This window comes from Colletotrichum aenigma (assembly GCF_013390185.1).
Source record: "Colletotrichum aenigma strain Cg56 chromosome Unknown KSG_Cg56_contig06, whole genome shotgun sequence".
Classification (NCBI taxonomy): Eukaryota; Fungi; Ascomycota; class Sordariomycetes; order Glomerellales; family Glomerellaceae; genus Colletotrichum; species Colletotrichum aenigma.
The window spans coordinates 2,866,368-2,890,238 of record NW_023500912.1 but is presented as its reverse complement, the minus strand read 5'-3'; the positions used below and the strand labels follow the sequence as shown (position 1 = coordinate 2,890,238).

Sequence of the window (23,871 nt, the reverse complement as noted above, 5' to 3'; positions counted from 1 at the left end):
CCCAGCCCAGCAGCCCAGTCAAGGTGCCCGCCCAGGTTCCGCCCCAGCCAAAAGGTATCCATACGGGCCAGGAAGAGAGCGACGAGAGAGACAGAGCCAACTTGGGGGTGAGGTGTGAGGGACCTGACTGACACTGGGAGCCCAGCAGTCCAGCGCACGCCGGACCGCAGCAGGGCCATCCACCACGGCCGCCTCCAGACGCAACAGGGCACCCACCGGCACTAATTAGTCCGGGTACCTCGCGAGGTACTTGGACACTCCGGAGAACATGACCTGCAGCCCGCTGGATCGACCGCTAAAGGCCGCTGGAGGGAAATCGATTTACTGGCAGACCAAGTATGCATCATGTACTGCCCCCCATGCAAGACAGGGTTGCGGCGCCTGGGCAACAAGTGGTACTTGGCAGGTACTTTGCTGAGTTCATCGGCTGAGTTCCCAGGAGAGTGAAGGAGGGAGGGGGATGGGGGGGGGCAGAATGAGGAAGAACAGACCCACTCTGCTTGCGATCTCATGGACAATCAGCGTCTGTGACTGGCTGAGCAGCCGGTCGCGGTCGGGTGGTCTGGTCACCGGCGGCTTGTACCTCAAGTACCTCCTACCTTTTTGGCGGAACGACAGGGGGATCGGGGATACCCACGACAAGGGGGGCAGCCTATGGGCGATACATCCCTCAGGTACCTTTCTGCTGCGAATGCTCCCCAGCCAGCCCCAGTAAAGTAATCCGCAGTGCACCTGAGGTAAGGTAAGGCAAGGAAGGCAAGGGCATGGTATTCTGGCTTTGCAGACAATAATAACTTCCGACCAGCCTAGACGGGGGAACGTGAGGCAAAATTCGGGATAGAGCGCGTGGGCTGGGCTGGGCTTGGCTGGGCTGTCATTGTACTACAAGACGGCACGGTTTGGTTTGGGTGCCGCTGAGGGTGATGACTGATGGGCCATGACGAGGTGGTGAGTTGGATCACTCAGAGCCAGTCACGCACTCATGGTGCCACATGGGCAGAACACATCATGGGCCCCCCCCCCCAAGGCAAGTCGGCCCTGGATATGGAGATGGAGATGGTGATGGATCATGGAGCCGTGACCGCAAGATCAGAGAGAGAAAACAGAGAGAGAGATATGGAGAAAGACTGGCCATGGCAACAATAACAGCAACAACACCACCACCACCGCAATGACACGACGGACCAAGTGGGCAGTCCGCGGGCGAGAGTGGCTAATGGCATGCATCAAAACGTCCGCCGCGGCAACTGGGCAAAGCCTTCCGACAGCGGCCGTCGAATCCCGCGAACCTCGTCCCATGCCCATTCATTTACCGTATTTGTTGCGTCTCTTCATTTCTGCCCGTCTTCCCGACCTCCATGTCCTCATAAGGGTCCACACTTGACAGGACGACATTGAAGATGTGAAAATAAAACCGTAATAGATGAAGAAGAAACTGTAAAACATACCTTTCCGGCCAATGTAATTGCTCTCGGCCTTGAGCGGGAGAGACACCGGAGACACATCAAACCTGCTGCATCGCACTTACGGGAAAACAAACTACACACAAACTAACCAGACTGGCTTGCGCAGGGTAGGTGGTATTTGAATTTGTATGTATTTTGGGCCTCACCTTCCTCCTTTCCCTTGAACTCCAGACAGGTCCCTGAGAGGCTGGGATTGATTGGATCTGTCGTCCCGCTGCCTGGTCCTGTTCCCACCAAATGGAAAAGTTCCTTGACCCCCTGTCGTTATTGACCTCCGATTTCCTCGCCCTCCCTCACTACGCCCGCTCATTTGTGATGAGATTCCAAAAGGGAAGTAAAAAAGTTCAGGTCGGGACGAGCAGTCGCTCGACAGATACAGCGGTTAACGAAAACGGCATACCAGGCAGGAAGGGACGTGGCAAACCAAAACCGCTGCGCTATTTGTCTTTGTCTCGCTGTTTCCATGGACCGCTGCCATCGTTCCAATATCTTTGGCCGATGTTTCTGGTCCTGTGGGGAGGGACAGAAACATGGTGCAACCGTCCGCCGGCTTGGGTAAGATGGGCATCTTCCCTTGAGAACGGCAGGCTAGCCATGCAGCAACGTGAAGCGCTTCTACAGCGCCATTCGGCTCTTTCTTATTGTTGCTTCTTTGCCTCAAAATGTTTGAACGACGGGCTATCCGTCCAAACTTGACACACGGCCGCGAACCTTAATGGGAACTGAACTGGAGCAGTCAAGGGCAGAACCGCTTTGTCCGGCTCAGCACAGTCCCAGGTCGACCGTAGCTAGCGGATCTGCCACCCGAACGTGGCTCTCGCCGTCTCAACTGTAACATCGTTACAAACCTCCCTCCAATCCCTCGCTTTCTCTCGCCGGCCTTTGCCATTCTGCAGCATGCGCACAGCATATGCTTGAGCATACATAGACCACCTCGTCATCTGGTAATCCGCGGATATATGTGCTTCCGTAGGCACGCGGTGCACATAGGATGAAATGGTAGAGACCACTCGGCGTGCGTAGTGAGAACGCATTGATTGGAGTATCAACGGCCCATTTTTGGCCTCGCTCCCCGACCGTTGGCTGTCTGCTGCGGCAGAGTCCTCGCACTCTTGACAGTCCCACGATTGCATTCGTAGGGACGACGGCGATCCACTTGCATGCTACTGTGCAGCGCTATCCTCAGGTGAGAGACGGCCGTCTCCTGTCTTGGCCTGGTGATGCAGTGCAGTGCTGCCCTCCTCCCGAGTGGGCTGAGTACCCGGGACGTACCTTGACTGCAAAACACCGCTGGCCCCTACCAGACGGATACCCGCTGCGAAGGTTCCAAGTTGCGTAGTGGGTGCACTGGACCAGGAGCGGCTAGTGCCCACCTTGCTGGGCCTCGAACAGAGGCAAATGTCGCTGGTTTGATGATTGGCAATGATTGCTGACTTTTGATACCGGGGGAACTATCCCGCCAGACTGGTCACCGATAGGGCAGTTGGCCGGCGTACCTTGGGGCATTTTCTGGCAATGGCGCAGATTGAAACGAACAGCAGCACTCTTGGGTCGAGTCAGGGGTCAATCGTGGACGGCGATGACAGGTCCTTCTAGAAGTGTTTTCTACCCCTTCACTTTCGCTTCGCCCATGCTGCTGTTGGCAGAGCCTGGCAGGGCGTGACAGGCTGACCATGGTGCTGTTGCTGACCTCATGTGGCCCTGCGCTGTGTTCCTTGGCCTTGCTTGACTCTTCGGTCGGTGGCCGGCGACTGATGGGATTTTGTCGCGCGTAACGTTGACTTGGCAGATGGTACGCAGTACTGCGTCGTGCTACACGCCGCATGTTGTCACTGGTGCTCCGATGCGTGCCTGACGAGCCCCATTTTGCGGAGGGTACGTCTGCTTCAGTATGTGCTGTACCCGGCTCTGGTGCACCTGCCCAAGGCCGCCCGCCACGACACCACCCACGCCATATCCATGCCACGCAGAACGCATTCGTTCGACTTATTGTCGGGAAATGCTGAGAGTCATCTGTGTTTGGTCGCCGCTGTTATTGCGGCTGGCAGAACTGTGCGGTTCAATAGGGCCTACGGCGGGTGGGACGGAAGCACGACCTCGAGGGACCGAATGGAATTGAGGTTTGTCTCTTGTAGATGGTCCCGGCTCTTGCTCGGCGCAGGGGCGGAAAGCGAGGCGTGGCATCCGTCGTCCGTCCGTCCGTACCTTAAAGGTAAAGACAAAGTCAAAGTGAGGCAAGGTGAGGTGATGTGAGGGGGCAGCACGCGGAAGCAAACAAGCTACGTCGTCGAGGTCGTCTTGTGTTGAACGGAAACTGGAGTGACGAAAGGGCGGCTGTAGGTACTGCTGTATGTAACTGGGGTTTCCAAGTTCCCTCTTCTCTGGCTTCCGCAGCGACGGCTGCAGGAGAGCGGACCTCATGAGGGTCCGTTGGGTCTAGCCTCGCTTGCTCTGTCACTTGATTCCCCGCTGCGGGAGTACATTGTTGAGCGTGTAGATGTACTCGCATGTATGCACACATGGCCTCGGAGCTTCTGCGTCGAGCTGCGGTTGCATGCTGTGTTGTTCCTGGATCCTGAGTCACTGACGACAGCGATTGGCAAGGTGTAGCATGCGCTCATTCGTGATGAAGAGGTCGAGATGGGTGACTAGTATTAGAGCCACACAAATTTCGGTGAGATGAGAATTCGGGCGGTCTGCAAAGGGAGGCAAGAGCGGTCTGAAGCTGTGTTAGGGGTCAGTACGAATTTTCGCTTGAGATGCCCAAAAGAAACCAATTACAAAAAAAGGAGACAAAATGGCTGACTGGGAGAAATGCAAATCGCATGGGGTGAAGTTCGGTGGCCTTCGACACAAGACAATATTAATGAGGCGGTCGATAGAGCAAAGGCTCTCTTTCTCTCGCTCTCGCGGCTGCCATCTGCCATTCGCTCCCGGGAATACTCGAGGCACCAATGGCGGATGAATTGTCGACCGCATGAGTTCTTCCTGACGAGGTGGTCGAGGATACTTTTGCCGTAGTCGCTGTCACTGTCGCAGTTCGCTTCGCTTTTGCTGGTACCGGCGCCGCTGCCGCTGCCGCTGCTGGACTTCCCGCTCTCAGTGCCTAAGCACCCAAGTATCTCCCTCTCGCCTATCCGTACAGGCTACAGAGAAGGTAAGGTAACGGCGATGATGTGCCGGGGGCACGGGAGGACCGCTTTGGTTGCAGCCACGAGGTCATGTACCGCTGCAGTACCTCTCGATGGAGACTGCAATTGCATATGTGGATCCAGCGGAGGTACGTACCTACTACTGTACTTACTAAGGTACCTTAGCAGGCACTCACTTGGGTGGCAGCCACACTCCTCGGCTGGCAAACCCTTGGTCCAGTGAGCTCTTGGCTTGACAACGCCTCAAAGACTCCATGAGCCGACGGTGTGTTTCCCCGGAATGACGAAAAAGAAAACTCCAAATCGATGCAGCAAGACCCAACAACTGAGCTGCCCCGCGAGGGGTACCTGCCGCCCGTCCATTTCTTCTGTGCAGCACGGTATGGATCCGTATACACGCAGCAGACAATCAACTCTTGACGTCCTCGGTCGCGAAGACCTTTCTTCTTTCCCCACGTTGCTGCCCCCTCCTTCCTCGGACGGTTTTGAAATCACGAGTTGAGAACCTCTCTGGAGTCCAAGCACCTTGCCTTGCCGCGTTGCTGCTGCGTACTCCGTACCGGAGGTAGGGAGCCGGGGTTCGGAAGAGCTGCGACTAATAAGCCATTCGGGTCCCCGTGCTGCCAAATTGAAAGAAAGACCCGTTCTCGTCTCCGTAATAGCTTCCTGGGGCTTAGGAGCATGGTGCGCGATGATGGGTGATGCCTGAATTAGGGGTCCGCTGGTTCGTCCTCTCACTTTCTGCGCTCTGCTCTTACTGCGTGCGCAGTAAACCACCCGTCTTGTTTCCCCATCAAACCACTCAATGAACACTGAGTTCGGCCAACACAGCCGACACAGAGCAATGTGTCGATGCCCAGGCGCTCCTGGTCAGAATCGCCCGTATGGCCAGCCTGCGCCCATCCGCGGACGTCACACGGGATATTATCATGGCTGGGATTGGATGCCTCAGACCCAAGTTGCGTACCGGTACTGACTGAGGCTTGGTCTCTAAAGAGGCGGATGATGGGCAACCTCTCAGCGACCGAGCCTCGCCCAGATGACGAGGCAGCACACCCAATCACCTTGGCCAGTTGGTGCGTCTATCCAGTCCAGCTTCGGTATAAAACACGGCGCAAGGCGAGCCCGTCCATGATGACTGGGGGCTGCCGTAGCCTAGAGGCTGCCGATCGATCTTGGTTGACGACGTCTGGCAGCAATCCCGGTGACAGGCACACACACACGAGTTGGCTGCACAATGCCACATGCAGAAGTGAATTGAGATGAGCTGGGTTGCCTTGTCCGACCCAAACTCGTCTCTGCCAGGATGACGGCTGATGGCAGCTGGAGATTCGGCTCCGGCGGAAGGTGCTGCACGTCTGGATCGCCTGCCAAACACACCCAAAGCCGTTCGGCGGGTGCATTGGCCTTGGGGAGGTGCATGTCCTCGTCCCAAATGCCACTGAAACACTCTTCTATCGCGGCCTTGTTTTTTTCTTCTTCCTTGTGTCTTGTGGTCGTCCTTTTGCTGTTTTCCCTAGTGACTGACGGTAGAGACACGAGCGGGGACCCTGTTTCTGTTCTGTTCCTGTTTGAGACTTGGGCCGAATCGAGCAACGGCATCTTCCTGCTTTCATCCAAGGAATAACGTCTTTCTCAGTTAAACCGTCAATAGTGGCCTCCCCACCTGCTCCTGTCACGAGATGGAGTCCTCGCTGGCAAGAGGTAGCAGGTGACAGTCGGCATAATGGGCCTCTGGGGTAATGGCTCGACGAGGTGAGAGAAAACAGTCCGGGAAGACCAACTCAAAACACTGGCCAATATTCCCACCACTGCCTCGTTACCGGCGTGACAGAGTAGCCTGTGAGCAAACCTGAGGTGCATTTCAAGAGGCTGTTGTGGTGGTACACCATCCATCCGTCACCGGTGCCACGACCAAGTTCATGTCAGGTACCTCACATTGTCTCGGCGCCACCAAAGAAGGAATTCACCACTTTACTGGCCTCATGCCGTCATCTGCAGTCTCTTGTTGACCAAACTTTCTTCCACCAGCCGCGCTTGCCTGCTTGAATAACGCCCCGGAAGAACCAAGCGAGTGGTGTTTGAGACGATGCAGTCGATGAGGCTATTGGAGGCTGCCGACGAACTGCAAGCTGCGAACTGCAAACCCCCAAAACCCAAAGCCCAGGGCATTTACCAGCACGGACGGCATGGCTTCAGCCGGACAATGCATTAGCACACAGTTCGCCTCTCCTGCACGATCCAGACACAGAACGACGGACGCATCGACGATCCTCCGCGCCCAGGCAAGAAGCAACCAACGACTCTCGATCGCCCAAATTCATTCCAGTTGCCCGACCGTCGCCAGATGTCTCTACTTTTGCTGCCGTCTTCACTGCAATGCCGTGGGAGACTGCCCCCATTTCAGCCAGCCAGCCAGCCTCAATCAGCCTTCCCTGGCGGTCCCGCCCCTGGCCTCCCCGCCCTCCAATCACCCGCCGGACCTGTCGTCCCTGGCTTCCCGGCATGGCGTCTGACCCGTCCCTTTTATCGAGACTCACCTTCATTCGCCACAACCGACGCAACCCCATTTCACCCCGGGATGATTCAGCCTTTGAAGGCAGTCAAGTCGGGTCGACGCCGAAAGGTCTCTCGGGGGCTGCGAAAGAGAGAGAAAACCCTCGTGAGCATCGTCGGATCCTTTCTTCACGGCGCTGTCTCGGCAAGGAACCTTAATACGGGGTTTCCATTACGCGAGACGTCTGCCAGCAACAGGTACAGATAACCTTACTTTGAGCACCTTAACGCTGCCCTGGTCTGGGACCACGAATGCCACACTCACAACGCAGTACACGTTGTGCACGTCGTTGTACTCATGCTATCCTCCCACGTCTCGGGCCGTTAATAAGGAGACAACAACGACAGGCCTGCTGAGCCTCACTGCAATAAGCATTGGACGTAGTCAAAGTTCAGACGTCGATGGAACAGCCCAAAAGGGCAGCGTCCAGGAAGCCAGCATAAACATCCAATTTATGATATTCGCCGGCAGCACTCTGTCCCTCAGACGTTTTAATCTATCTGCCGTCAATTGCACGTTTGATGATGTCGCCCAAGCTTGAGGCATGGCGATTGATGTCCGTTGCCACGCCTGTCCATGTCCTGTAACGGGAAAACAGAAACGCGCGCAGGCGGTTGGCGGATGCTGGCTGGGTTCTCTGAGCCTCTCTCGCTCTCTCTAATCTTGCCTATTGCAGGGGTCGGGATCTTCTGCACCCAAATATATCCTGCGGATCCCTTGCTGGCTGGCGGATGATGGAGCAAGAGCAGAAACCCTCCGTCAACGGCACGACAGGGAATCGTTGAGCCAGCGTCTGTCAATCTGATCCGACCACACGCGCGAGTGCAAGCCACGCTTGCCGGCAACAGCGTGGGGTCAAGCGCCGTCTTTCGAGATATCACAGAACAATCACATCAAGCCCTCCCAGTCACACTTGGTTGACAAAGCCGCTCGCTGCATGCCATCAGCTTACTGGGGGCCCGAGATACCACCGACCCCCGACCCCCAGCCAAACAAATATATCGATGGTTTCTGCCTCCGACCTTTGGCTGGGTGCATAGTACCCTGCACTGAAGGATCAAATCTTCAACGAAGTCTAACTGGTATTCCATCCGATGCATGCGGTCGGCCCCAGCTGAGGCGCCGCGAGGAGGCGCCGCGAGGTTGCGTGGTTGCTTGAAAGGCGATGGCAATGACTCGGACCCCTTTTGACGGAATCGAGCAATGTCTCACTCACGCGCCACGGGTCGACCGCATGCTTCAGCGTTGAATCTCTTCGTCTTATGCCCTTCTAGTGAGCTCCAAGCCAGTGCTGGGCAGATATGCATCGTTATTTTCTCCGTCAAGCCCCCTCCTTCCCAAACCTGTGGATTCGATGCAAGTCAGGCAGCCTTCGCCCTGCACCAGAATACATCCGTTCTCCCGACCCCAGTACCTGTCTCCTCCTTCTCCTCTCCGGACTTGGGCGAGACTTGTGATTCTAGCTGCGTTCTGGCAGCCTGTAAACTGGCCTGGGAGAAAACCAGAGTACATTCCCGCCTCAAGATGGCGGATGCAGGCCCGACCGAATGGGTGTAGGTACACGCGAAATACATGCCTCGTTCCCCCGCCTCGTTGCCGACTTGGGGCCTAGATGCCGTAGCACGGTCAATAGACTCGTGCGTTGCAGGACACCACCCCCAACCTCCGATTGACGGCTGCCCCTCGGCTCGCAGGAAGAAGAGGGAATTAACTTGCGCAGAGCAGCAGAATCGAGGAAGAAAAGAACGATGCTCTCAAGTAACGCTGATGTGCCGTTACTCCCTGCTTCGAGCCGGCTGTTGTCCGTCCCAGGGAATCAACTTCGCTTTCCAAGCTGGAAGATCTGGAGTCAAGCCGGCCGGAGCCAGAATGTGTGAGACATTGCAAGACAGACCGGTAGGACAAACCGCTGGAACGGGTTACTCCATCCGAAGATGGCGGACGACCTGGACGGCACGACGGCTACATACAGGAACTAGCGTAAGGTGCTGGAGGGCAGCACCCAAGACGCAGAGAAGAAACCTTGAGTGCCTTCCTCGAGGGCAGAGACAAGATGAGGACCGGGGCCCAGAGTTCGGATAAGCAAGACCGGCAACTGTCCCGTGCGCATCGAACCTTTTTGATGGGAAGAGAGGCGGATCAACCGACTCGTGAAAGCCAGCCGGGCTGCTTCCGCTCCGTACACCACCACCACATCCTTGTGAACCCAACGAGAACAGTCTCTTTTCTGATGAAGGACTCGAGGGATTCAACGCAATTCGGCAGGCAGCAAGCATGCCCGCCTATTGCCGGGTAATACACAACGCAAGCAACGTGGTCGTGGTGGTGGTGGTGGTGAGGGGGGCGAGATGGGATTCATTCGCACTTGACCCTTTTCGCTTGACGTCCCTCCGTTCCGGGTGCTCGATTCGGGCCCTGATCTTCCAGATCATACCCTGCACCGGACCCTGAATTGACTGTCCCTGAACCCTCACGGAACGCACCACGTTGCTCGGTGCCCCTTCCCCCGCCCAGTGGTGCACATCAAAACGTCCGCAGCGAGGTTGTCAACAGATTGACAGTCCATCAGATGTCTCTGTATCCGCCAAAAAAAAAAAAAAAAAGACACGGGAGAAATAAAGCGGTGGATTGAATGCTCCGGAGGCGCCATTGGCCCTGCCCCTTCCAGCTCACCACGAGGGTACCTCGCGAGTAGTGTGCGGCCTGGCCCATTTGAGTTTTGTGGAGAGGGGCACAACGGCGAGAGACGGGCAGAACGTCTACTACACTAAATACGACCATCACCACCACCACCCTCAGACCACATCAGTGTTAACGCTTTATGGAATGGCCTATCGATGAGGATGCTAACGTGCCCGCAAGAAGAGAATATCCGGAAGGTCGTCGAGAGCACCTCCCCCCGCCCCCCCCCCCCCCCCGACCTCGCAACATCCTTGGCGCGAATGAGAGACGGGAAAAAGACTCTCCTCGGCCGTCACCCGTTAATGTCTGCGACAATCGCACCTGGAGGTCATTAAACTCGCCGACTCCTGGAAAGAAAAGAAGAAACAACTCCTTGACATCCAAAGTGGCCCCAAGGACCATTGTAGAGAAACGAGTCCCATCGTCGACGCGTCGCAGATCATTTTGGAGAAACATCCCGCCCGCTGCTCTCCACCACGTTTTCGACGAACCACTCCCGTCGCATTTCGCCGGCTGGCTGCCCATCCCATCCGCCCCCGTCATGTCGATCCGGCAGCAGCCAGCCATGCGGTCGCTCGCTGGCTGAATTGTAGAGCAGCAGCAGCCCTCCCGTGGTTGCTTCTTTCCTCGGGAGCGTCTTGGTAGTCGCATTATTAGCGTGGTTATGGGCATTTGGTGCGTGAGCACAGCGCCATCTTGGCTTCATAGCGCATCCCTCTTGAAGTCTTGACCGGGCCTCAAGAGTTTAAACAGTTCGGCGCCGGACGCGGATGCAGAAGGAAATGTGTAGCATGTAGTTGAAGGCTGAGAGTCAGACTCTACAAGAAGGGACATACCTGGGACATGGGGGTCCAGCCAGCCAGCCAGACAGCCAGCCAGCCGCTTCTGGCGTCAGGTGAGTGAAGCCGCCGAGGAAATGGACGGGTCTCCGAGACCTGCCACCCGAGTGCCAAGATCATCCACCACTCTTCAGAGGAGACCCCGGCCGACCCGACCCCCCCTTGTCCCGTGTGCTCCGTCCTCCAGTACGTATCTTACCTCAGAGGTACCTGCGATTACCTCACAGCAACGAAGCTGATGCTGGGTGCCTGAATAACAGTCATCTCTCTCTCTCTCTCTCTCTCTCTCTCTCTCTCTCTCCTCAAAGCCACTTCCAATGCAACCTCAATTCAACCCGGGGTGGAGCATGATGATGATTGATCAGCTCTACCTTCTTCCACCTTTTGAGCCCAGCTATATCCAATTTATAGAGGTTTACGCTATACTATGAAAATTCTGTTTATATTTTAATAGATACCTACTAAGTATCGTAATACTATTTATAATAACTAAGAAAGCTTCAATCTAAATTTGTAAAAATATTATTAATAACCTTAATAGCTTATAGATAACTTATTATACAAGATTATATAAAAAGAAAAAAATAAGTTTATTTTTCTTTTATCTATTAATTATTTTTAATAAAATTAATTTATGATATTAAAATTTATATTAACTAGAACATTAACTATAAAAATAACTAATAACTAGATAAGAGTAAAATATTTTTTTATCTAAATAATAAAAAAACAAAAATATAAATTTAAATAATTTATCAATAATTCTTTTAATATTTTAAGCAAAAATAATTATAAAAATTACTATAAATACTTTATTTATATCTTATAAGTTACTACATATCTCTTATATTTATAAAATAGTGAGTTAAATATAAATTATATCTATTTATAATTCTAATAAATATATCAATAAATAAGAACTTTATAAAAACTTAATAATAAAGAATTTAAAAAGATATTAATAAATTAAAGGAAATTTTATTTGAAATTTTATAACAAAAGGATTATATAAATAAAATAAGTATAGTAATAGCTACAGTCTTTTTTAGCTACTAAAAATAGGAAGGGAGAAGTAAAGAGGGAAAGGGGGTAGCTGTAAAGGTAGCCTGCGTACTAGTAGAGTTTCTAAAAAAGTACACTTTAATACACTATGTCACTTCAAAAAGATCAGCTCTACCTTTGCTGCGACGCAAACTGCCCTCCCGCCCTTCGCCTGCTGCTCCAAATTACCAACAGCTTTCGGACCATGTTCCGCGGGCCCGAGACCGCTGCGTCAGTGTCCATCTGCAGTAGAAAAAGAATGTAGACAGTTACGCGTTTCGTAGGATCATGATGCATCTGTGAAGACGATATGCCACAGAAGCAAGCGCCATAGGTTCATGGTCCAGGCTCAACGAGTGCCTCCTTTCTCCCTCTCTAGTTGATCGCTCCTTTACTACTTAATAGTACAAAGACGGTTCTGTCGGCCGAGGAGAACCGGGTTTCCAACGTGTCGGGTCGTCATTTTACATGATTCAAGGGTGAGGGAAGGATGATCAAACTGCGGAGAAGATGCGAGCAAAACTTGAGACGAAAAAAATACACACACAGAGCACAGGCCTCGGTTTCGGCTGCTTTGCTCCATCTCTCTCTTTGTCTCCCTCTCAACCTCGCCCGCGTGCCTGCATTAAATCGGATTCTGAACCATTATTGGTGCTATTGGTGAGCGTTAAATTGTGTTGGTTTGGACCTGTTTGGGGTTTCCGCAGCGGATGACCCTCTTTCGACGATCCAGGTCCTACCTGCCTAGGTGCAAAGCAGATGTTGACAGGTCCCTTTCGGTGTACACAATGAGGGTGGGAGGGACATGCCTTATTTTTTTTTTGCTCTCGGTCGTATCGGCTTCGGCGCCGGATCTGTGAGAGGGATGATGGGTGTGGCTAAGTCGATTCGACGCAGAGCTCATCTGAAACGACGACTTGGCCGCGATGCCCTTCCTCGCCATGGACAATACCTAATGGCCTATAGAGATGCCGAGGAGAGTGGGCGCGATTGGCTTGTGTTTGCGATGGGCGTTAACGACGGATGGCTGTGGTTGGCTGTGCGCTTCTGACAACCCGTCGAAACTCGTCGTGATGGTTTCCATAAGAAGTTCTATACTCAAGTCCTGTTAATCCTTAACCTTCCGCTGGCTATGCACACCGAAGCTCGCAAGCCCGCGCCCACCTTGGTCTCTTAGTCCGCATGGAGCATCAACTTCTTGTTGTTCATTATCGCTTCCACCTGTTCCGAAAGGGTTGTGACGACAGCCCGTCCCTCCGCTTCTCAACTGGACGGGTTCGCATCCATGCAAAGTGCAGGTCAATGTGTTTTCACTGGCTGGTCAGGACAGGGCATACGCAATAAACATCTGTATTGTGACGGTGGATAAACGGGCTTCCTTGCCCTCCCGAAAAGATGGCGATGTTGAGATGCTCGACAGACGGCATTTCAACTTCCTTTTTGAGTCTCTCCCGACAGCCAAGCAACCCACATATGCGCCTTCGCACAAATATCATGTCCCATTAACCCATATCAAGCCGGTAGTCGGAGAAAGTTGGCCCCTATCCTGTACACTATATTTGCAACGCATCGTCTCAGGGGGCTCGTATTTAAACAGTTGGTTCTCGGCTCGTCTCGCTTCGTTCATTGAGTCTTGAAAAGGAGGATGGCGCAGTGACCGAGGTAGAAGTAGATGAAGTGCTTAGTCTCTGCATTCGAGTGAAAGGTCAGCATATGCCATCAGAATATCTTCCATCATGCTGGAAGTCTCGATCTGCCCAATAGGGTGGCTGAGGTTCCTTCCCCGAGCCTTGCTTGCGCAAGTAAACGTACCGTGCGTCACAAAGCTACCGAAGTTGCGGCCGACAATACAGTGCCATGTAGGACCCTTGCGCTCGTCGAACTATAAGTATTCCCAGGTGAGCTTAGGCAGGACGCGCGGTGGCAAGGCGAAGTGAGCTTACAGTGCGCTTGATGTGCTGGGCAATATCCTGCGATTTGTGTCAATGCAAGGCCTCGAGAGAGTTGTCTGGTTGAACGTCTCCAGTTGACGATGCGCACCTTCTCAATGGTGAACTTGGCCATGGCCTCCTGGGCTATAGAGGGGTGGTCAGTACCGCAGCGGGGATCCAGGAGGGGCTTCCGGAGATGACGTTACGTACCGACTTCGATGCACTCTTGCTGCATGTCCTCGGTCTAGAATGATCCGCGTCAGTGCTGTACGGAGGCGCTTGAACGGTATGTGAGCCTTACCATATCAGCGCTCTTGACCTGAGCTAGATTCCTCATATGTCAGCCTCGCCGGGCCCATAGCCAACATCGTAGACCGCTCCGGATCGGCAGACTCACCTTCCAACTTTTCCCGGGGAGCGGGCGAGGTGCTCTTAGCGTCGGCCATTTCGAAGTCGGAGAGATTGAGGAGGTTCCTAAGGTTGCGATGCTGCTGTCAGCATCGATACGGAATGTCCATCGTGCGTAGTTGAGCCTAGGCCCCTTTTCTCGTTCGCCGTCGATTGCTGCGCCATGCAGTCGGCAAGGTACTCACTAGATCAGAAGTCGACTTCGCGAAGCTGTCAGCAGTTGCCTGGAGCAGTAGCAGAGATCTCACTTACACTGACGGGCTTGATACGGAGAATTGGGTTCGTTGAATGTTGTCAAAAGCAAGTATCGTCGCGTGTTTTGGCCAACCTGACAAAGTGCCCGCGACGGGAAGGGTCCCATTTGGTCGAGTCGGGTTGCCATGGGCACGGGCCATGCGTCCTTCCCGGCACCTCAGTCATGCGCTAAACTGTTGACAGCCACGGTCTATGTGGGCACTGCGGGACAGGTCACATGTCGATAGCGATAAGAGCAACTGGGGACGAAAAAAAAAAAACTTCGAGACAAGTCCCGTTCGCAACCTGGATGTCAACAAATCCTTCTACACTCTTCTTCACACTCTCGACAGCATGGCCTTGGGTTTATAGCAGCAACATCCCAGAGCAGTCTACGCTCATAATATCTCTTCCTCTTTCTTATCAACGTGTTCTTTGTTTCTGAGATACCCTTTTCTTTTACACCATGGCTAGCATCGACGCTGCCACTCCTGCATTGGAGACCTCCCGGATCTTCGTCAGAGGGCTGCCACCTAAGATCACCGATGCCGAGTTTCGAAAGCACTTCTCGGCTGGTGGTCGCGAAGTGACCGACGTCAAAGTCATCCCACAGAGGAGGATCGGCTATGTTGGATACAAGACTCCGGACGTTGCTGCCAAGGCGGTCAAGTACTTCAACAAGTCTTACGTCCGCATGTCGAGAATCAATGTTGAACTTGCAAGGCCGGTACGTTCGAGAAACCTCCAGGTAAACACACTATGACCCCTATATGCTTACGTCTTTGCCATTTCAGATTGCAGATCCCGCCCTTCAGAAGACGAGGGGGGTGAGCGGGCCGTCATTTGTGGCGAAGATGTCAGATTCAGCAGCCCCTCTATCACCTAGCGCCGAGCAGGATGATGGCTCGAAGAAGAAGCGCAAGCGCGAGGAGGTGGATGAATCCAATCCCAAGCTGCGCGAGTACTTGTCAGTCTTTCAGCCTGGGAAGAAGTCTGCTGCCGATGAGATGGCGGATATGATGGCCCCTGCTGCTGTTAAAGAGCAGAAGAAGTTGCTTGAAGATGGCGAGAGTGACGATGAATATGAGGCCATCCCGGCTCGGCCTGAGAAACGGCGGATGAGGGAGGCACAGAAGGGAGACCAGCGCCCCGCGGAGCCTTTGCCTGAAAAGGACGAGCCCATGCCGGACGCTGCCTCTGTCGCCGACCCTGAGCCAGACGCGACTCAGGAGGAGGGTGCTGTCCCCGCTGCTGGTGTCAATAACAACGCGGCAACTACAGACGATGATTGGCTCCGTTCGAGGACGAACCGTCTATTGGACCTCGTGGATGACGACGAGGTACCCCAGCCGGTACCCCAGCCCTCAACTCAACGAGACAATCAAGAGACAGTCGGAAGCGCATCCGCGGTCAACCACGAGGAACCCGTGGAGTCCTCCGAGAAAGCCGAGACAGAAAGTCCAGCTGGAGCCGGCGACGCCCCGGCCCCCTCTGAGAAGAAGGCTGCGGAAGACGAGGACGACACCCTTGCCACCATCAAGCGAACCTCCAGACTTTTTGCGCGTAACCTAGCCTACAGTGTCAACGAAGAGGATCTGCGGGCGCACTTCGAGCAATTCGGAGAGCTTCAAGAGGTAAGCAGCAATACTTTTTTACATTTGGAACCGCCACTGTGCCCGACAATCATGTGATGAATCCAGATAGGGACAGCTGACATCGAATGATGTTTGATGCGAACCTTGGATCAGTATTTTAGTAGATGCATTGACTTTCTGAAAAATGATTTATTCTCTCGGCTTTTCATGGACATTTCATGACAAGACTTTGATTGCTAATCTTCTGGACAGGTACATCTGCCGGTGACTGCTACTGGCGCAAGCAAGGGCTATGCCATGGTCCAGTTCACGAATGCCGACTCTGCTGTCACCGCATTCCAGTCCTCGGATGGTCAGACTTTTCAAGGGCGACTTCTACACATCTTGCCCGCTGCGGAAAAGCGCAACACAGGGCTGGACGAGTTTGCAATCTCCAAGCTGCCCTTGAAACAGCAAAACCTGATCCGAAAGAAGGCGGAGGCTGCGTCTAGCTCCTTCAACTGGAATTCACTGTACATGAACCAGGACGCTGTCAACGCCTCGGTCGCCAGCCGCCTGGGTGTGTCTAAATCAGAACTGCTGGATCCCACGTCGGCGGACGCCGGTGTCAAGCAGGCCATCGCCGAGACGTCGATCATCCAGGAAACTAAGGCATACTTTGCATCGAATGGCGTAGATCTCGATGCCTTCAAGTCACAAAAGCGGGGCGACACGACCATTCTGGTCAAGAATTTCCCCTTCGGGACGACGATGGAGGAGCTGAGGACCATGTTTGAGGAGCACGGCACTGTCCTGAGGGTGCTGATGCCACCCAGTGGTACCATTGCCATCGTCGAGTTCGCCCAGGCCGCACATGCTAAAGCAGCGTTTGCCAAGCTCGCTTACAGGCGGATCAAGGACACCGTCCTGTTCTTGGAGAAGGGGCCTAAGAACCTTTTCAAGAATGATGCCTCAGTAAACATTATGCAGGGCAAGGAAGATCGGCCCGTAGGCGTGCAGAAGCTCAGCGTCACTGAGCTTCTGGAGCGTGGTGAGCAGGGCGAGGCAGACATTCAGACAACGTCGCTGTTTGTCAGAAACCTGAACTTTTCCACTACGACGGAGAAGCTGGCCGAGATGTTTAAACCGTTGGACGGTTTTGTGTCCGCTAGGGTGAAGACAAAGATGGATCCCAAGAAGCCAGGGCAGGTGCTCAGTATGGGATTCGGCTTTGTTGTCTTCAAGACAAAGGAGCAGGCTTCAACGGCTCTCAAGTCAATGGACGGGTTTGTCCTCGACGGTCACACCCTCGCCGTCAAGGCCTCCCACAAGGGCCAGGATGCGGCGGAAGAGCGCCGCCGTGAAGACAAGGCTCGCAAGGCGGCGGGCCAGCGTACCAAGATCGTCATCAAAAACTTGCCCTTCGAGGCAACCAAAAAAGACATTCGCACGCTGTTCAGCACTTACGGCCAGCTCAGAGCTGTACGCCTGCCCAAGAAGTTCGGCAACTCAACTAGAGGTTTTGCTTTTGCAGAGTTTGTCACCCCTCGGGAGGCGGAAAACGCGCTCAACGCTTTGCGAGACACCCATTTGCTTGGCCGCAAGCTTGTTCTTGACTACGCCGAGGCGGAGGCAGTCGATGCCGAGGAGGAGATTGCCAAGATGCAGCGCAAGATCGGTGGCCAGGTCAGCAAGGTCGCCCTTTCGCAGCTCATGGGCCAGGGCAGGAAGAAGGTCAACATCGGCGAAAATGCCGACGAGATGGATATGTGAAAAGGGAAATGATTCGAGAACTAAATAAATCTAAAAGAGAGTCCATCTGCGCCTCTGTTACGGCACCCAACGCTTCGCGCCAGTCTGCTCCTCATCGATGGTATCATATGTTGTGTTATTCCAAGTTTCCCACGCAGTGGACCCGAGAACATTGTACTCAAATTCGTAGGTTTTGCTTTTGCCCCTTGGAAGGTCATACATTTTCTTTAAGTCCAGTGTCTACCCAGATTTGTGATTCTGTACGCACGTCTGTCTTGGTCATCCCTAGCTCCGAGACTTGATCTGCCCGATCGCACCCCGCCCTGCCCTTTTCGCCCTTGTTCCCTTCTGACCAATTTTACCTCCCTCCTGCAAGAAATAATCCGTCCCGCTATTGGCTTTCCCCATATCATGCAGAGACGGGAACCAAGGAGGCGGCCAACGGTGGGGTTGCAGAGGGCGGCTTACCGTTCAATATGCTCCTAGCTGCCTCCGTGCACCCAAACAGCAATGGCAATAGCTTCAAGTGCGAGGTTCATTGCCATCCCCCATCACCGTCATGATCAAGATCATCAACACTGGCGAGTATGATGAAGGGGCAAAACAAAACAAAACGCTATCCAAAACTTTAGGTTCCTCATCATCGACCTCTGGCCACCCTCGCCTCCTTTGCCCCGCTGGCAGGAATGCGTCTCTCCCCTTTCTTGAGCTTTGTCTCTTTCCAATCATGGCAGCATGCCAGAGCCCGGTGCGCTATGCCCTTTATCTCTGTCTGTTTTTACCTCCACGTGCTGATTTTCCAGCCCTCTCTCCGTTGCTCTCTGATCCCGCGCAAGGCTCCGGGGAGTTCTGGGTGGTCACCACGAAACAGCCACACGCTCTCTCCAGCCATGCGTGTGGTCTTGCCTTTCCTCTATGGATGACCTTCTCTCTAAGCCAAAATGGCAACGGCTGATAGACAGATGTGGCCGGCAAGTCGTACTGGTGCATATGGTGGTGGGTGGGTGGTACGTGCAGATCTACCGAATCGCACTTCAAGACCCAAGTTGATCTGTTCCCATGAGCAAACGTTCCTCGACCAACCCCCTTGCATGCCATTGCCTCGATTCGGCCACCCCTCCAGCTCAACTAGCTTCACGATTTTCCATGTGGGGTTACCCTTGTCGGAGTCGACGTACGTACATGCACACACACTTTTGGGTCCGTCCCAGGGCGAAGGGAACCAACGGCCTTTTCCCATCGACCTCGATGAAGCTGTCAAGTCATGTCAGTCAGGTTCCGACGGTGTTGAATCGAGCCTACCACCACGCTATTTGCACCCTTCTCCCTAACTTGCCTGATTGGATTCTTTCTCTCCTCGCTCTCTCTCTCCTCGACCAGGCATGTCTCCAGCCCTGCCTGTGCTCCATCCTCTTACCAAAATGAACCCCGCCCTCTATCCTTCCCCTCGCATCCTGTCCAGCTCCCCTCCGGAGCCTCGTTCCGACCATACTGGCGGATAGCTTACCCTCTGCACCCCAACGCCTCACCTGTTCGCTGTCGTTCTGTGCTTACTTCTCTCTGTTTCCCCCACCAGGTACCTCCCTTCTATCAGCTGATCCAGGCCTCTCAAGTACGGGAAAAGTGGGATCTCCTCTCCCCCTCCTCCGAGCACTGGCAGTTCATGTGGGGAGACCGTGGACCACAAGCTCTATTTTCTGCCCTGAAGGGTTCAGGGCTGGGCCCAAGGCCCCAGACGTGGCATGCTTGGGGAATGGAAGAGGAGGACGATGAAGCAGAGGGCTAAGATGAGGGGTGTGTTGACATCGATCTGGACCCCGGCGTGTTCGACCAAACGGTGACAATCTCTCTCAGACCTTCTGCTCTTTCGGCAAGCTGCGGGTGTGTTTTGGTACTGGCCTTCAACGATCTCACCCGTTCCCTCGCCTCCCCTCTGTCAGACCTCGAGCGGGTGTACCTGACTTCAGGAACTTATATTGACGTACATCCCATGCCAGTGCCTTTCCTTTCAAGCACCACCAATCTGTCTCTTCTGTCGACCAGCGTTCTTCCACGCCTGCTCACCCTTGGCTCTGGTCATACAAAGCAAGAGCACGGGAACCATCACAACAACCAGCTGGGAGCTGCGGAATTCAAACCCTCACACTCCTTTCGTTTCGCCTATCGGCAAAACACCATACTCACTCTCACTTTCCCATCATTCCGCTTCATTCCACTCTTTTCCGTATTTTGTATAGCTTCCCGAGGAATCTTGCCCCGGGGCGAAATTGGACGAAGACACAAAAAAACGAGCTTGCACATGTTCCTGCCCTTCTCTTAACACAAACAAAACCCTGTCCAGCCCCGCGAAATTCCTGAAGAATCATTCCTTTTCTTGCCTCCCATCCTCCATTCTTTCTCTCGGGGGTTCCGTTCTTCTCAAGGAATCCGTTTACATTTCAGTCGACCTCGCCAACGCATACCGTTCCCCAGACTCCAGTGGGGGACGATACTGAGAAAGAACGGAAACGAACCTTACCACATCGCCGGAATCCGTCATCGACATACCCAGTAACGAACGTTACGCTGCAAGAAGAAGCGGAAAGAGATTCAATATGGAGCATCCGCGCCCCGTGCTCCCGTCTCAGCGTTACTCCCCTTCGCCTGTCTACAGCTACGATAGCAGACGATGCACACCAACCGGCAGGCAGCCACTGAGGGAGTCAACGGGCAACGCCCAGACTGGATCTCACTTGGGGAGTCTGGCCTCGTCGTGCCGCAACAGCCCTTTGGGCCTCTTCTCTCCGGGGCTTACCAACATCCCTACTCCTCCTGTCGTGCCTTCGCAAGCTGGGGCAAGCTACCGGAGCAGTGGTAGCCTTCGGAGGCCAGATGCTCTGCACCTAGCTGCGAGACGAGGACGACATGACATCAACCCCATCTACTATGCTCCCGAGTTTCGCCCTTACCGGGACAAGCAGGACCAGAAAGACCCCAATGAAAAGCAAATTTGGCCTCGTGTACTGGAGGATGCGTTCCTTGACTGTAAGTCTCCTTCCACTGGAGAACTCGACGTATCTCTAACCCAGGCTTCCAGCACTGCTTATCATTCCCCACATGGGAAGGAAGAAGTATAGCATGCAAGGAAAGCAATTTGGACGCAACATGCTCATCAGCGAGTACCTCTGGATTGCCTACTGCTGCAGCTTGCAGCCCGGGCAGAAGGCTGAGGAGAGAAAACGAAAGCAAGTATCCAGCCACATTCAAGTTGTAAAGAAAATGTTTGAGAAGCACAGATGCTGTAAGTCAATTTTACTGGGCCAAGTCGACCACGAACTCACATCATGTAGATCACTTTTTTTTCGTCAAGGATCCCGACAAGAGCGAGGCCCGTCTTAAGGACAACCTGGAAATGGCCTCCTTCAAAGACAACCCAGTCCTGATTGCCCTTTCCGAGAGCCGTCTCCCAGACGTCCGACCCAACTACGAGTACTTTGCTCAGATTCTGGCCATGGACTCTCTCGTTGTCATGCGTCCCAAGACGGCCTGGATCTTCGTTGCGTCGTCCGGCGTGAGGATCGAGGAAAACGGCGACGCCTACGACCAGAACGGCAAACTCCTCGACCACGAGTACTACCCCCACTTGGAGAAGAACCTGCACAAGGAAGACGGCCTGTCTCGCGGCCTCAACGGCAGCATCCTTCTGCACGAGTACAACCGCGAGCTTGCGCAAAAGGAATCTGCCGCGGTGACAGAGCTGTCTCAGGAATGGGAAGCCAAGTTCACCCCTCTGCACAAGTCGCTCGAGTACGCCATCGCCGACAACAAATGGCTCGACATCCTGGAGATGACTGTGACTCTCGAGATCCATCCCCGCAGCAACTTTCCCGCTGGCTCCGAGCTCAACGGCTTCGTCGAGCTTAGCATCTCCCAGCCTGCGCTCCAAAACCACAGGTGGAAGTGCGTCACCAAGCTCGCGCGACCGGAGGAACTCCGCCGTGGCGAGAACGAGCCCTGCGTAGTCGAGCAGACGAGCGAGGTCGGTGTGCAGTACACACACAGGCCCGGATGCCAAGACAACAAGTTCGACTGCGACTGCCGCTCTCGCCCCAGACAAGACGTGCGAGTCCCGTTCCCCGCAGCCGAGTGGGCGAGTATCCTCAGCACCTGCGCCGGATACCTCGAGCCGGTCGAGAACAAGACCAAGATTGAGGATGACGACGAGAGGGTCAAGGCCGCCGAAGAGGCCGCCCTCGAGGCGGAGCGCACCACGGCAGAGCTGATCCAGCAGGTCGGCATGTTCCAAGAGCTCTGGTCTGCTCCACCGGACAACAACGCCGACCGTCGTGTCTGGACTCGCCGCGGCATCATCCTGTGGAAGTTCCGCACCATCCACGCCTTCGACGACAAGTGGAACCCCATCTTCGAGAAGCCGGCGGCGCAGAAGGGTAAGCGCCCGGCGGACGAGGAAGGCGACGAGCACACTGGCTCCTCTCGTCGCGGAGGAGGAGGCCGACCCAAGCGGGTCTTCAACCCCCCCGGCACGACCTGGCGCTTCCTGACGGCGCTCGACCCAGTCTCGCAAGCCCATCAACAGAACGTCTGCGTCAACCCCGCCGCCGCTCCGAGCCGTGACATGCTCATGGCCCCCACACCCCCCTACTCCCACCACCTTGCCGCCGTCATGAACGACAACATGAGCTCTGCCTGGGAGTCCGTCACCATGCCTGGCCAGCTGCCGAGCCTCGCATCAACCGGCACCCTCGGCCTCATGGACAGCTTCTCACACGGACTGGCCACGCCTCCCCCGACGGCATCCATCCACTCGTCTTACGCAAGCAGCTACGACGGCAGCCATGAGCTGGCTGGCGGGTCGCACCATCAACTCGACTTCCTGGCCGGGACTTGCACGACGTCCATGGACAGCCAGAGCACCTTGGTCACCGACATGGCGCCGACCCCGGCCGACCCGTTCCTGTCAGCGACGGCGGGCATCCAGGTTTCAAATGGCGTTGGCGTCGGCGTGTACGACGACGCGGACTGCGAGGGGATCTCCGAGTGGGACACCGCGCCCTCCTTCCACAGCCTGCCCCAGTGGAACGGATGGAGCGAGGCAGCATCGGACGCAAAGACGCAGCAGTGGCAGAACGAGAACCAACGCGCCACGGCGGCCAACTCCAACCTGTGGGCAGGAGATAGCAGCAAAGACCACCACCACCACCACCAACACCAGGCTTGGAACCAGCAGCCGTGGGCCCAGGCCGTCTCGGCAGTCGCTGCCGTGGCCGGCACGGACGGCAGGTCCGGATGGTCACCTGCGGATGGGCTGCCTTCCCTGGACTCGATCAGCCCGCTCAAGTCCCTCACCGGCAGCAGGAAGAGGGCACGCTCCAACAGCCTGGACATGGAGAGCCGGGAGAACTTCCCCGCGACCGCCATTCAGAAGCTGGTGCATCACCGAGCGCCGGCAGCCGTCATGGACGAGGGTAGTCACGGACATCGGAGTTGGGACTGAAACATCTCATGGTCGGCCGACGGCGGCAGACGAAGAATGTAACGTCACCTCGGGAAACATGCACGTGTGGACTGCGCGGTGGGATATCTGAGGCGCAAAGGATGAGAGAAATGAAAAGGGGGCTGGGAAGGTTGATGGGGGTGGGATGATTGACGGCCGACTCATGTGTGAAACGCTCAAGAAAGGTATCTTGGGGAGGGACGGAAATGTGTTTTGACGTATAGAAAAGAAGAACCCTTTGATACCATAATACAGGCAAGAGAGAAGCAGGCAGACAGAGAGAGAAAGAGAGAGTTACGGCATGTGTTTGCTGCGGACCACACACACACACCACCACCACGCAAAAACAAGCGGGTAACAAAAAAAGAATTGACTCGGTTTCTACCTCGCAGTTGCATTGGCCCGACAATTGTCTTGTTTCTCCTGTCATGCCTATTGTCCGGACGAGCGAGTGGTTCAGAGAGCTTCTGCAGGTGATGAGATGAAACGCAGAGAACGTGGTTCAGCCAAAGGGACGTTCCCTGGTCCGTCGTCGTCGTCAGTCGGGGTAGGGGGATTGGATTACAATCTCTGTGGGGTCATCTCTCTCTCTCTCTCTCTCTCTCTCTGTCTCTTTTCTTGTTCTCATCAGCGTTTGAGGTGATGGAAGCTTAAAGATCAGACGATCCTCGATGGGCTGCCAAGACCTGATGTTTTGCGTTTTGCGTAGCTGTGGTTCCTCCGTTTCGCTCACGTTACTTT

The 23,871-nt window shown here is 54.6% G+C and overlaps 3 protein-coding genes across 3 annotated transcripts; 2 read left to right on the top strand and 1 right to left on the bottom strand.

Annotated features, from left to right (window-relative positions):
- Nucleotides 1-13,360: 13,360 nt before the first annotated feature.
- On the bottom strand, nucleotides 13,361-14,114 carry CGCA056_v009812 (Dynein light chain; the record flags this gene model as incomplete). The annotated part of the gene is made up of 7 exons (XM_037325059.1): nucleotides 13,361-13,425; nucleotides 13,550-13,619; nucleotides 13,681-13,707; nucleotides 13,778-13,812; nucleotides 13,879-13,912; nucleotides 13,970-13,992; nucleotides 14,066-14,114. The coding sequence occupies 7 exons, from the start codon at nucleotides 14,112-14,114 to the stop codon at nucleotides 13,361-13,363; spliced, it is 303 nt and encodes a 100-aa protein (XP_037176561.1).
- Nucleotides 14,115-14,776: 662 nt separating this feature from the next.
- mrd-1 (Multiple RNA-binding domain-containing protein 1) lies at nucleotides 14,777-17,657 on the top strand (the record flags this gene model as incomplete). The annotated part of the gene is made up of 3 exons (XM_037325058.1): nucleotides 14,777-15,037; nucleotides 15,105-15,944; nucleotides 16,158-17,657. The coding sequence occupies 3 exons, from the start codon at nucleotides 14,777-14,779 to the stop codon at nucleotides 17,655-17,657; spliced, it is 2,601 nt and encodes an 866-aa protein (XP_037176562.1).
- A 2,573-nt stretch (nucleotides 17,658-20,230) lies between these two features.
- On the top strand, nucleotides 20,231-23,130 carry abaA (Conidiophore development regulator abaA; the record flags this gene model as incomplete). The annotated part of the gene is made up of 3 exons (XM_037325057.1): nucleotides 20,231-20,660; nucleotides 20,713-20,916; nucleotides 20,966-23,130. The coding sequence occupies 3 exons, from the start codon at nucleotides 20,231-20,233 to the stop codon at nucleotides 23,128-23,130; spliced, it is 2,799 nt and encodes a 932-aa protein (XP_037176563.1).
- Between the last annotated feature and the right edge of the window lie 741 nt (nucleotides 23,131-23,871).